General features: G+C 36.5%; 1 protein-coding gene across 1 annotated transcript in view; it reads left to right on the top strand.

Moving 5' to 3' along the window:
* Positions 1-866: 866 nt before the first annotated feature.
* MPDZ (multiple PDZ domain crumbs cell polarity complex component) overlaps positions 867-13,245 on the top strand; it is a 93,686-nt gene continuing 81,307 nt past the window's right edge. Inside the window, exons 1-6 of the mRNA XM_063295060.1 lie at positions 867-953; positions 2,000-2,166; positions 8,447-8,668; positions 8,803-8,942; positions 11,174-11,387; positions 12,597-12,725. Coding sequence (XP_063151130.1) covers positions 938-953; positions 2,000-2,166; positions 8,447-8,668; positions 8,803-8,942; positions 11,174-11,387; positions 12,597-12,725 — 888 coding nt within the window. The 5' untranslated portion in view covers positions 867-937. The remainder of the gene's footprint in view (positions 954-1,999; positions 2,167-8,446; positions 8,669-8,802; positions 8,943-11,173; positions 11,388-12,596; positions 12,726-13,245) is intronic.

The following is a 13,245-nucleotide window of genomic DNA, read 5'->3' on the forward strand; positions in this document are numbered from 1 at the left end:
GCATTGCATGTTGGTTAATCTGATGCTATGAGCTTATAGTTTCTGAGGTATTTATCTAAAATGGATTTATGAAATGTTACTGTTGATGAGTGCATGAAACTTCTCATTGGAGTTTATATCTGCAGAGAAGAAATCTTATAGCTGTTGGTTAGTGGAGCATGTTACCTTTTTGATGAAAAGATGAATGTGTAGTAAAATAGTTAAAATAGTATGTGGTAGATAACAGACCTTTAAAATCCAGGGGATTAGTCATCTGAAGGCTGATAGCTGCTCTGGGCTAAGAGCCTCTTGGTACGAAAACATGCTTTATCTTGATGATAACATTTTAACATTGAGTTGGTTCTGAGTGGGATGTCTTAGTGTCAGATGTTAACATTTATATTTATATTTTATTTGGATCACTAATATTTCTCCAAAAAATAATGATTCAACTAATATTAAAAAAAAATCTTGCTCAGAGACTGAGATTCTGGGAAAAGTAGCTACATAGCTTTCCACTCCTGCTTTCCTAACACTTTTCTTTCTCAACCCCTCTGTTCCTCATAGAGGAATCCAGAAACAGCATTTACGTTAACACCAGATATTGTTTCATATAATATAATTAAACATTGTTAAAGCTTTATGTGCTAAAATAGCAATGACATTGCTGCAACAACCAAAAAAGTGCATGCGTTGGGGATAAAGTTTTCTATAGCTCACTATATTGTGATGTAGTTTCTACATATGATAATGTATTTCTACCAAAATTAAAATTGGCTTGCAATTGCAATGGATTCCTTTAAGAATTTCAGTCTTGGATAATTTTTTATGGTGATCAAGGGAATTGAGCTCATTTTTATAGTATTTTTTAAAATTGTTCATCTCCTTCCTCCCAATTCTCTTTTAGGAAAACCTTATATTAATTACCATTTGTTGAAGTGGGAATTAAGCAAAAACCATGCTGGAAACAATTGGTAAGATAAAGTAATAAAATATGTTTAGAAATATTAAATATATTTAGTCTATTTATTCTCTTAATTACTGTATACTTAATTCTACCAGTTTCATTCTCATGTTGAAGAATCGTGTTAATTTAACTATTGATCTTTCTAACATAAAAAAAATAAATGGAGTATTCATCAATAAATAGGTTGTTGAGGGGGACCAAAGGAGGAAAAACAGAGAGTGTGCACAGGGACCACAGTAAATCACTGTGACACAAAATGATGCACATATGTATTTGTATCCTGAGTGTAAATCATGGTATTTCTGTGATGCCATTGTCACACATGACTCATCATTTGTCCCCCCTTGTGTCCTTACATAGCCACATGATAGTGTATCAGAGACTGATTTAACCGGATGAACAACCATGATTTCATAGGGATCAGGCCATTGATCCATGCATAGTTGGACATCCACAGGAGCTTGCTGCATTAATTAGAATAATGAAAGCAGCATTGCAATGCAAACACCAACCCTTTTGCATGGGAGTAAAAAATCATTGTGCATGTACAAAAAAGCCAGTGCTTGTGTTGTGATGCTGCAATGTTGCTTTCATCATTCCGCCCCCTCCTTCCCCCTGCACCCCCAGATGCTGCTCCTGCATGCATACTCTGACTTACAGCAGATTTCCTGCCTTTCGCCAAGGATTGGCTCTAATGTTCTGATGCAAAAGGTCACCCAGATGGATGTTGGAATGCAAAAGAATCAAATTGAGTTGGGTTGCCAAATAAAACAAGTTTAAGAGCCTGTGCCTTAGACTTAATGCTATCTCCCTTTCAAATTTCATTTGGTTTTCACTATAACTTAAAAGCAGTCATGTAAACAACTATTTAATGCATTGTCTGGGCTTTGTGCAGTGATAACAATTCATGGAATTTATCTCCAAACATCTTTCAACATCTCTGAGTGTCTTGCTCACATTTAAATAAATGTCATCCCATATGATTTTTGTATGTAATGACTTCTACCAAATAGTGTATAAACATGGTGAAGACAGCAAGTATGTTTTTTTCAGATACTCAGCGAGCCCTCCAGGCAGTAGAACGCCTGCAAGCAAAATTACGGGAACGAGGTGATACAGCAAATGAGGAGAAATTGAGTTTACTAAAATCAGTACTGCAGAGTCCTTTATTCAATCAAATCCTAAACCTTCAGGTTTCTCTTCCACAGTCGCGAGATCAGGTAGGACAGGACTGTCGGAAGGGACAAAAAAAATGCTGATAAATCTTTGCAAGATCTTTTCATGTGATAACTCTGTGAATAATTAACAAGTAGATGTTGAGTATTAAAAATAAAATGTTACATTTCATATTGAAATCCATAGAGTTCCAGTAATGGTTAGCATTTTCAAAGGTAACAGTTGGATATTTTATTATATACATATTGCTTATGTTAATATGTGTTCATAATCTACAGTGATGAAAGACAGTGCTACTCCTAAAACCAGGATAACCTTATTACTGTAATTATCAGGCTGTTATGCTAAGCACATGTTTTTAAAAAGATAAAAATAATATTCTTAAAATACATCATAAGAAATTAGCCCTGTTGGAACACTGCTGAATAAACTTGCATAGGATTGTATTCTTAGCCTTAATTCAGACAACATTTGGCTTGATAGAATGTATGAATTAGCAAAAAATAGCTTGCGATTGGCTGTAATATCAGAAAAGATAATTTAAAATTGGTATTTGTATATATTACTGTTCTTCCATTTCTGAAGGCCCTTGTCTGATTCTGGGAGTGTTGAACGGAACATACATGAAAATAAACAATTACATCTGGATCATGGTTTGTCTGATCCTATGCATGGATTGTATTCTAAGTCATGATTACTACATCCATGGATGGCATGTGTCTGAATCAGCTACAATATAGTCTTATTAGACCAAAATGTTGAGGGAAAATATTAATGTTTGATTGTTTGTTCTACCTTTGTTTTTCCTGCCTTTGGTTTCCTCTGTAGTGGTCTGGCAAATGTTTGTCCTCTTGCTTATTAAGAGTTAAGATAACCATATCATTGCAGTGAGTGGCTATGGTTGCATGATATGATACCTGTCATTAATTTAAACATGGCTTTCTCAATTGTCCAAATAATCTGGGATTGCATGATACACAGAACCATAAAGTAACCAGATGGGCTGGATTCAGATAACACACTAAGCTAAAATGTGGTTGGCTAGTTTGTAGTTTGGTGTGCTTGGAAGCACAGCCAATTAATGGTTGGACTGTCTTGATCCACTGCTTGCTTTCTTCAGTTGAGAGAAGCTACCTCATGAAAAGAGTGGAATAATGGCTGCGTTCCCATCTCTGGTTAATTTATGTTTAGTGTGGCATGCATGGACAGAAACAAATTGCAGAGAGCTATAGGCTTGTATCATTAATTGTTCTGATTCCTTCTTTTCTTAGTATGAAAGTTGGGAAACTTTTGCTTTTTATTTTTATTTGAATGCAAATTATGGTTCATATGGTTCAAATAATTCATTTATTATGAGTTTGGTTTGCGTAGAACAATAAGCCAAGAATTTTTAAAATCATGGTTTGTTGAAGAAGGTTTAGGGACATGCTTTGCAAGTATTGTAATATTAATCAAACACAAGAATAGTCCTGCCAAATCAGGCCAAGACCCATCTTAGTTCAGCATTTTGCTTCTCACAGTGGCCAACTCCAAAGCAGGTGATGGAGATAGGTCCCTCCCTTCCCACTGTTTCCCTGCAAGTGGCATTACTGGTCATGCTGCCCCTGACTTGGAGGTAACACTGAATCTTCAAAGCTAGAGATATGTCCTCCATAAATGCACCTAATCTCTTTTTAATGCTATTCGAGTTAGTGGCCATGACAACTTGTAATGAATTCCACATGTTAATTATGCAGTGATTTTTGAGTGAGTTCACACATCACGCAAAGCCAAAACCAAACCATCGTATGGCTTAGAGATTTGTGCAAACTAGGACTAAAAGTGACATGCTGAAGTTAGCCATGGTTATTGTCAGCCGCAAATCCAGATAATGTGGCAAACTGTTTAATTAAAAGAAAAAGTAAAATCTTCCAAATTTCTTCTCTTGGCCACATGCAACAAAGAAAGGGAAGAGGCTTAATATAAGGAGGAAAATTTGCTGCAGATTGTGTACATTGGAGTAAACAGTGATGTATAAACATCTATAAATATAATCCATATCTTTCGATGGAATTGTTCCAGAAACCTTTTGCAACAAATTGAAGTGCAGAAGTGCTGAACTTTTTTTTTTTTTAATTGGAGGTTGAAGCATTCTTTCTGTGCATGTGAGCATTCCTGAGAGCAGGAATCTGACCTAAGCAATGATGACTAAGGCATGTTTTATAAAAGAAAGGTTATTTATTTATAGGAAATACAATGTATGGATAGGCAAAGCCTAGCACCTAACTAACTGAGTCCTCCAGAGAGGAGTCAGAAGAGCTTTTGCTCTGTGCTAGTGTTCCAGGGAAGAAAGGCAGAAGGGCGTGAGCTCAGATTCAAAAAACTGAGCAGGGAGAGTGATAGACAAAGAGGGTACACATTAAACCATTAACTCTTCATACTCTAGTGACTCCTGGAGGACAGTAGGTCATGAAGTACTAGAGCGTCAATGCCACTGGATTTGGACCTCTGACATTTTAAAAACATAATCGTTTAGCTAACAGTTTAAATTCTTTATCTGACCATATATCAACTATGAGAAAGTTAAAATTACCACTGAAATTGTGAAAGAGAACATATTAGGGGAGAAGGAGAGAGAAAGCAAATCTGAATCCCTGTACTTCACATAATGGTGTCACTGCAACACCCACCTGGAATTTGTTGAAGACTGAACGGAATGCAGTTATTAGGAACGTGAATTGCTTCATGCATTTGTATAGATTGAATGCTTTACAAAGGAACGTTTGTCGTATATGGGAAGAGGAGCATAAATGTGATCTTCCTTTTTTCCTGGCCTCTCTCTGTTTTCTCTTTCTATCTCCTTGCAACTGAAGCTCAGAGTTTAAAAAAATAAATGCTACCAGCTTTGATTTTGTAGCATAAACTGCTGACATAACATAAATGCAACTGGGGTAGGTTTTTTAAAAAATCAGATAAACTTCAAACTAACTACTGAAGTCTCATCTGATTGCAATGAAAGTTTAAATGTAATGCCAAAATGTATGTTTTTATCATATATAGTGGCATCAGAGATTTCTTTTCTTTGTTCCCTGACAAATTATGCCAATATTGCAGATGTTATATACAGTAAAAGGAAAGGCAATTGTAGCAAATTAGCTTAAGGCAATTTATAGAACAAAGCAATGCTCCTTTCATATAGAACATACATAATCACTTTGCTACCTCTTGATGGAATTTTGGTAGCTGAATTATTGAGGAGTGTAACAGTTTATATGGAATAAAAAAATGACTTGTAAGTATATGAAGCAATTTTGTTGTGTGTCAATGATCCTACAATTACTGTTGATATGCTATTAAAATCAAATCATATTCCCAACAGTAGAGTAGTCCCAGTGATAAGCACTGCCATACAGAAGTTCTATTAGTAAGATGAACATACTCCGGTGTATCTTTAGAATATCACAGTTGGCCATTATACTTGTGCATACTTTACATTTTCAGCAAAATTGAAGGCAGTGGCTGAGCTCTTGTGGAAATGTGCATTTGAATTGGATTTTGCAGAAAACTGGAAATACTACCACATTAATGAACCATGTTTGGTCCTACATGTGCACTTTTAACTTAGTGTGCGTCTTGGCTTGTATGATATATGCAGAAACATTGAAGCCATGCGACTGACGTTCTTCTCTAAGAAATGATTGTAGTGAAAGATCTACAAAACATAAACACCAGAGCCCCAGGTAACTGGTCCCAGTGTTACTGAAGGTAACCCTCCCACACCCTGCAGCAACCACCTACCTGCCCACCAGCCTGTTTGTGAGCCGCCTGGGACTTGCAACTTCCTGCCAGCTTCCCCACTGATTTTGCTTGTTGGTAGCTGGCGGGAAGTTGTGAGGAGGTCCTCGCTTAATGACCCGCAATCCTTGCTTAACGATGGCAACAGGGATTGCCGGGATTGCCAATGCTAAGCAATGTGGTCACATGACATCATGCTTTACGACCGCATCACTTAGTGATGGAAATTCCAGTCCCAATTACCATTGTTAGCCAAGGACTACCTGTAGTTCTTTGTCTTCATACAGCTGTAAAAGCTCTTGAATGCTTTAGGACAAAATGTAGCCATCCTAGATGAAGCCAGAATGCAAAGCAGAAAAAGATTCAAACCTTACACGGATTGGATAGGAAGCTTTGGACTACCCTTGAACAGCTCAGTCTTGGCTCAGATTCCTTTGGAAGGCAATTGAGGAAGAAGTAAGATTCATAGAGCACAGTGGATTCAGTCATAGTTTATGCTGACCCACTGAAATCAGCAGGACATATTAGTCATTGATTTTACTGCATCTGGATCTACCCAGAATATGTTAGAGAAAACTTACCAAATCAGTAAACATATTTTATGCAAGAATATTCTTTTCCATGACATTAAGCTTTTACACTAAATTCTATATTAAATTATTGGCAAATTTATACTGTGTTCGTGATGTAGAGTTTTGCTGTTGTTCATTCATTCAGTTGCTTCTGACTCTTCATGGCCCAACACATAGCATTTCCCCAATACAGTATTTGTCAGTAATGGTTTCTTTGAGAACCAGTTTGATTGATGATGATGATGATGATACATTTAAGTTTAGTTAAAGACACAAGGCTAGGAACTGGGAGACTGTGAGTTCTAGTCCTGCCTTTGGTACAAAGCCAGCTGGGTGACTTTGGGCCAGTCACTTCCTCTCAGCCCTAGGAAAAGGACAATGGGAAACCACTTGTGAAAAATGTTGCCAAGCAAACTGCAGGGACTTGTCCAGGCAGTTGTCAGGAGTCAAGATTGACCTGAAGTCACAAAACAAAAGACCTACTACTACTTCTTTGAGATTTTGTAAGCTCAGGCTTGTTCCACGATAAATAGCTACCTTGACTTCCGTTGACCTCTTTTTAAACTTGCTTTGATTTTTCCAAGCATCACATTCTTCTTTGTGTTAGATGCCCAAAATATCTAAAGTTTTGTTTAATTATTAGTGCTCCCAGTGAATAGGTGGATTTTACTTTGTTCAGTATTAAATGATTTGTTCTTCTTGTGATCCAAGATATTCTTAATAATTTTCTTCACACCACAATTAAGAAACAATTTTTTATTCAGGTTTTCTGATGATTTTTTTTTTATTATTCAGGTTTTCACAGCTGGATTTTTTTTAGATAAACTTAAATCAATCAAAGCCACTTTCTGTTTGGATTATTTTAGGCCATCTTCCCTAGCTGCAAAATTGTGAGTAGGAGCCATCATCAGCTTTCTCTGACATTGTCTTTCAAGTTAAATTAATCCTTTTTGTACATGCAAGTCACTTTCTTTAATTAGGTTTAAAAATGATGATCATTAGAGTGGAGTGCCACTATCAATTATTATAGATGAATTAGTAGTCAATAATACATCAAAATTCTGCCATAGTCTGTACTAAGCCTTTTAAAAACCTAATTAAATCTTAACTATTTTGAATTAAATGAATATGTATTAGGATTCTGTTCTCATTTTTCTCTTGTAACTGATCTGAAGTCATAACAGGAAGCCTCCACTTTGCCTTTTCATTTTTTGAGAGCAAGCAATGTCTCTTGCTAAATCAGTTTCTTTCTTTACGTTAAAAAGTGTACTATGTTGTTTCCTAAGAAAGGGGAGAATAATCAGTTTGATGAACTTCAAGGACATATGAATTGCAAAAGCAATGAAGCCTGACTTGGTTCTTCGTAATAAGTACTCTACCATCTAGCTTAATATTTTATCTGATGAGAAATGCAGCCAGAAGAACTCCCATGCTGCTATGCAGTGATCCATCAGCATGAATAATTTATAGCTTTTGATATATTTTTCTGATACAATAGTCTCCAAATCATTGGTATCATTCAGTTAAACATTTTAAATCTTACTCATTTCAGCACATATTTAAGTCTTGCTGAAAGCAGTGGGGCAAATACAGTTAACAGATGAAGCTACCAACAGTGTGTATATAGAAGTGAAAAAGAAGGATGAGACTATATGCTATTGTTATTTTATACTATTGTGAGGATATAGTTGGTCTTATAGATGTTTGTGACTGAACTATCCCTGACATTGAAGGAAACGTGTAATTCCTTCTATGTACATAGGTGATCTTCCTATAAAATTATTGAATCCAAAGGAATGTTTACTCTTAATGCTATCTATATTTACAATGATATTTGTTTTTTTATGATAACTTCAGTGTCATGTGTTATTTTAGGTCATATTCTCCAGTGTTTATTGTTTTTGTTTGTTTTGTTCTTTTGTAACTGTTCTTTTATGTTCTTAAATTAAATTTCAAAAATTTTATATGCAACCTGCAGGTAAATCTCGTACCTTCCATCTCCTCATCTGGTGAACATCTGCAACTTTCTCATCATGGTAGTATTGTGGGTTCCTCACTGCACAATGACTCCTACTTGTTGGCTCAAGAGAATGGCAACCCTTCCAATGGACTAGGAATTGTTCTCCAGTCCATCAGTCCTCAGATTAATGGGAAGTCTGCAAGTGATGAATTTGAATTACTGATCAGAAATATGGCACAGGTAAATGTCACTTGAATTAAATCTCAGCTAGATGATTGGGAACATCTAATATGAAAATTAAGTGAACCCTTTGGAATCAGTTGGTTTTTGAATTTGTTTCAAAGTGGTTTTTTTCCTATTGCTTTTGCTACCAGGGTCGACTTGTTGAGACAATAGAACTTGTAAAGCCTCTAAGTGGTGGTCTTGGGTTTAGTGTTGTTGGTCTGAAGAGTGAATATAGAGGTGAACTGGGTATATTTGTGCAGGAGATTCAAGATGGAAGCGTGGCACAGAGGTGAGATTTCTGTAAGCTATACTTATTCTATTGAAAGAAATATATGTATGTATGTATGAATGTATGTATGTATACACACACACACACACACACTTTCAAGTGGATTATAAACATAAATAATATTTATATAACATTTGAAATGCATGTTTTAAATAATTTTTTTAGGAAGTATATGAAATGGTAAATGTGTTTTGTTTTGAGCTCAAAGGAAAACATCTGCCCAGAACATTCCACAGAAACATTTTGAGTTGGCTACATTTTGACGAAACAAATCTTGAACCAGTTTAAGTGTCGTTCAAACAAAACTCAACACACTTTGTATGCTTCAGCCACAGGAAATAATTCTTCCTTTTTGAAATTTTAGGATTGCAAGAATGGGTAGGGCACTGCTGAATGCCAGCAGTGAGCCAGCTTGGTGAGAAGTTGGGAGGGAGGGAGGGGTTTGTTTGTTTGTTTGTTTCTTTGAAGCATTTGTTTTACCCTTATCTGTACTGCCTCCCCTAAAGTCAAGTATATCTTTACTGAAAGAAATTTGAGAGATTACTAAAGTGATGTGTTCTTTGTCTCTCTTTAAATACACAGTATGCAGTGCTGAGCATCAAATACTTAGCAAACCAACCAACTAGAGTTATTCTTTTTGTTTTCTTGTATGCACTCATAATCAAAAATTCCCCCAAAGCCAACATCCAAGCAACCAATCAAACCAAAACACATCAACACCAATGGAAATCTTTAGGGAAAAGGCTTGCCAGAAAGCATGTTCATTCTGTGTGTGCTCTTTCATCCCACTGAATGTGGAACTTTCAGAGCGCTTTTGAAGATGAAGACTCACTGCATTTAAACAGAACCTGAACCTCAGAATCAGTAGGACCCAGCAGCATGCACAAAGTGCACATAATCCCTGTCTCCCCCAAGTTTAGCAGGCCAAGTTTGGACCTACACCATGGCAATAAGGGAGGTGATGTGCTTGCTGTTTTCCTCCCCTCATTGTATTGGTGAGCTTTCAGCTTCTTTAGGGTAGCCAACCCTCTTTGGGAGGTACACGTAAGTCAGTCTCCTGTCTGGATGCTGTGCCTGTTTTGTGTAGCATTCGGCTGAAAAAAAATGCACAGATTTGCAAATGTTAGACTCTCATTGCAGTATACACATGCAACAAACAACAGTTAAATAAAATTAGAGTTAAAAGAGGGCTTATTTCAATTTGTTTAGGCTCAATATGTTTTATACAGATACAGTTTGAATTAGGGATTGTCAATCAGCCTTTCTCTGATCTAATTCAGTTTTACTTAGAATTCTGTTTAAAAATAGACATCAGGCTGAACATTTAATGATACAATAAAATGCATTTATTTTCATACACAACCTTCTGTAATAACCACATTTTTCAGTACCTATTTTTCTGTTACAGTATATACATTTTTTAGAGAAAATGAATGATTGTGCTAAGAACTATATTGCAAAATATGGACAAATGTTATCTGAATACCATAATCTGGGAGAGTCTGAATTAGGTCTGTTTGTAAAAAAATTATTCTATATCACTAGTCTATTAGTTTACTTTTTTTTTTACTAATTGTAACATACTAGTAAACAGATTAGATCCACAGCTGCTTTTTCTTATGGGCAGTTTGATATAACTCTGAGAAAGCCTTATGTGATTACATGGGGGAAAAAACCCTTAATTAAAGTATGAGTCCATTTTGTAAGTTGTAAAGATGACTTTTGTAATTAGGTTCCTTCTTTGGTTTTTTTTTAAATAGTCTCTATTCCCCCATCTGTGAAAATGTTTGGTAAGTTCACTATGGATTGATGAACATTCAATACTTTTATGGTAAATGCAGTAGAATACTAGGTTTTTTTGCCCAGCAGGCTCACAGTCAAGAATGAAGTTCCCAGGCAAGAGCAAACAAAAGTGGAAGCAACCAACATATAATACGCTTCGTCTTGGATTGGGGTGCAAGAAGGAGGAGGTAGCTATGGGGTGAAGCTAGGAGACAGGGTCTGTGGATTAGCTTCAAAGCAAGCTCATCAAGAGGGGGCCAAGACAGATGCTTGTAGCAAAACTGCAAGGAGAGGTGTTTTGTTTTTTTTAAATCTGCATTGGGAGAAATAGAAAACTGGAGTTTAAAAAAAACAAAACAACTACAGTACTTTGGAGAAACTGTCAAACATGATAGCAATACCAGTGATAATACTTATTAATATTTTTGCTTTTTATATGTCTACAACAGGGATGGCAGACTGCAAGAAGCAGATCAAATTCTTGCTATTAATGGGCAAGCCCTTGATCAGACAATTACACATCAACAGGCTATTGGCATCCTGCAGAAAGCAAAAGATAGTGTCCAGCTAGTTGTGGCTAGGGGCTCTTTGCCTCAGCTCATCAGCCCTGTGATTTCTCGATCTCCATCAGCTGCTAGTACAGTTTCAGCCCATTCCAATCCGGTGAGTACACTGTAGGCATGTTGAAAACAAGTTTGTCTTCTTTCTTTGTGGCTTAGGGGTTGGTACAGTCAGTGCAACTCTCTGTACTTTTCAAGGCTATATATCCTTCTCTTCAAGGTAAAAAATGTCTGTGCAACATGTTCCTGAATGTTAAGCAAGCAATTGTGTAAAGTTGCAATTGCAAAGGAAGCTGCTTACACTCATAGTTCAGTTTTCGGTGTATAGAAAAGAGTGCAGGAAGTAGTTCAAACGGTTTTAATGTACGCTATAACTAATGTGCCTGCTACCAAAAATAAATCCTATTTGGTGTTGGCACACACGGGAGCATAATACTTACAAGACATTCTGTATTCCATAAAATGTCTCTCCATCAGTTATTAGTACATCATAAACCTGTGGAATTAATTACCACAAAACATAGTAATGGCTTTAAAAGAAGATTGGATGACAGGTCTATCAAGGGTTATTAGTGTTGAATACTCATTGGTACCCCAAGTCCAGGGATAGCTTGCCTCCAAAACACATTTGCAGGGGAACAATGATGGGGAAATGATATGTTGTTATCTCCTGCCTGCAAGCATCTGAGAGGCATCTGGTTGGCCATTGTGTGAACAAAATGTTGGATTAAGAGGGTTCTTGGCTTAAGTCAGCAAGGCTGTTTTTACATACTTATGTCCCAAATGATATACACTGCCTGCTGTTTAATTAATGGATGAGGAGAGCCTGATAATAAGGAATGGCCTTCATGATGCAGATTGGGGAGGGTGGGGGGATAGCAAAATAAGATTGAGTCTCACTTGTAAAAATGCCATTGGGAGGGTTAAGCCAAACCCTTCCTGTGTATTAGATTTACCATTTAAGCATAGTATGGAATTCACCACAGTTCACCTGAATAAGTAAATAGCTGAGTTGGGTAGAAGCCAGTTGCTTTCAGTCAGTGTACCTGAATGAATACTGGGGGAAGCAAGCATAAAGTTTAATCTTTCAAGCCCAAATGAATTTATTCATTGAGGTCTTAAACACTGTTCATTTGCCACTCAAAGTATAGAACTCTAAAAGTTCCTTGTGATGGCTCATGAAAAATGTTTGGAGTAGATATATAAATTTTATATGAGTATAAAAATTGACTCATGGGGAAAATATAAACCTGGTGGAATATCTTTAGTGGTTGTTTTAAAAAATGAAATTAATTTAGGATTTGCCTTAAAGGTTCATTGGCAGCATGTGGAGACCATTGAGTTGGTGAATGATGGATCAGGTCTGGGATTTGGGATCGTAGGAGGAAAATCAACTGGAGTGATAGTTAAAACCATCCTTCCAGGAGGAATAGCTGATCAGGTACATAATATATTCTTCTTTACTACAGACAGATAATAATAATTACGTATTATTACGTAATTTAACAAATACCTTTATTTTCTTGAATGGCGTGCTAGTATTTAATGAGGGAAAACATCTTGAATTAAGGTGTTATCCTTTGCCAACAAATGATCCCCATAGCCATGGTTAGAAACCATACTTTCTTTTTACCACGACTGTAAGTACTGCTTCTGAACTGTTATTGGTAATGAGTATAATTTTTCTATAGAAGTAGGAAGCTGTTTTTGGCTGAGAATGAAGACTACAGAAAAACAGGTGGTAGAGTTCTTGGATGGAGAGCTTCTTTTACACATGGATTTGTGATACTTTTTAAACAGTGTCTTTACTCTGGGTGAGGCAAATGTGACAGCAGAGCTTAAGCCTCATAACACATTCACCCTCTACACATGGAGAACCAGCAGTCCTCTTTGCTTCCTGTCATCCCATTTCCATCTTGTTTTCCTTCTCCCTTCCTTCTCCTCCTCCTCTGTGAAGGAAG

This window comes from Candoia aspera, chromosome 2 (genome assembly GCF_035149785.1).
Source record: "Candoia aspera isolate rCanAsp1 chromosome 2, rCanAsp1.hap2, whole genome shotgun sequence".
NCBI lineage: Eukaryota > Metazoa > Chordata > Lepidosauria > Squamata > Boidae > Candoia > Candoia aspera.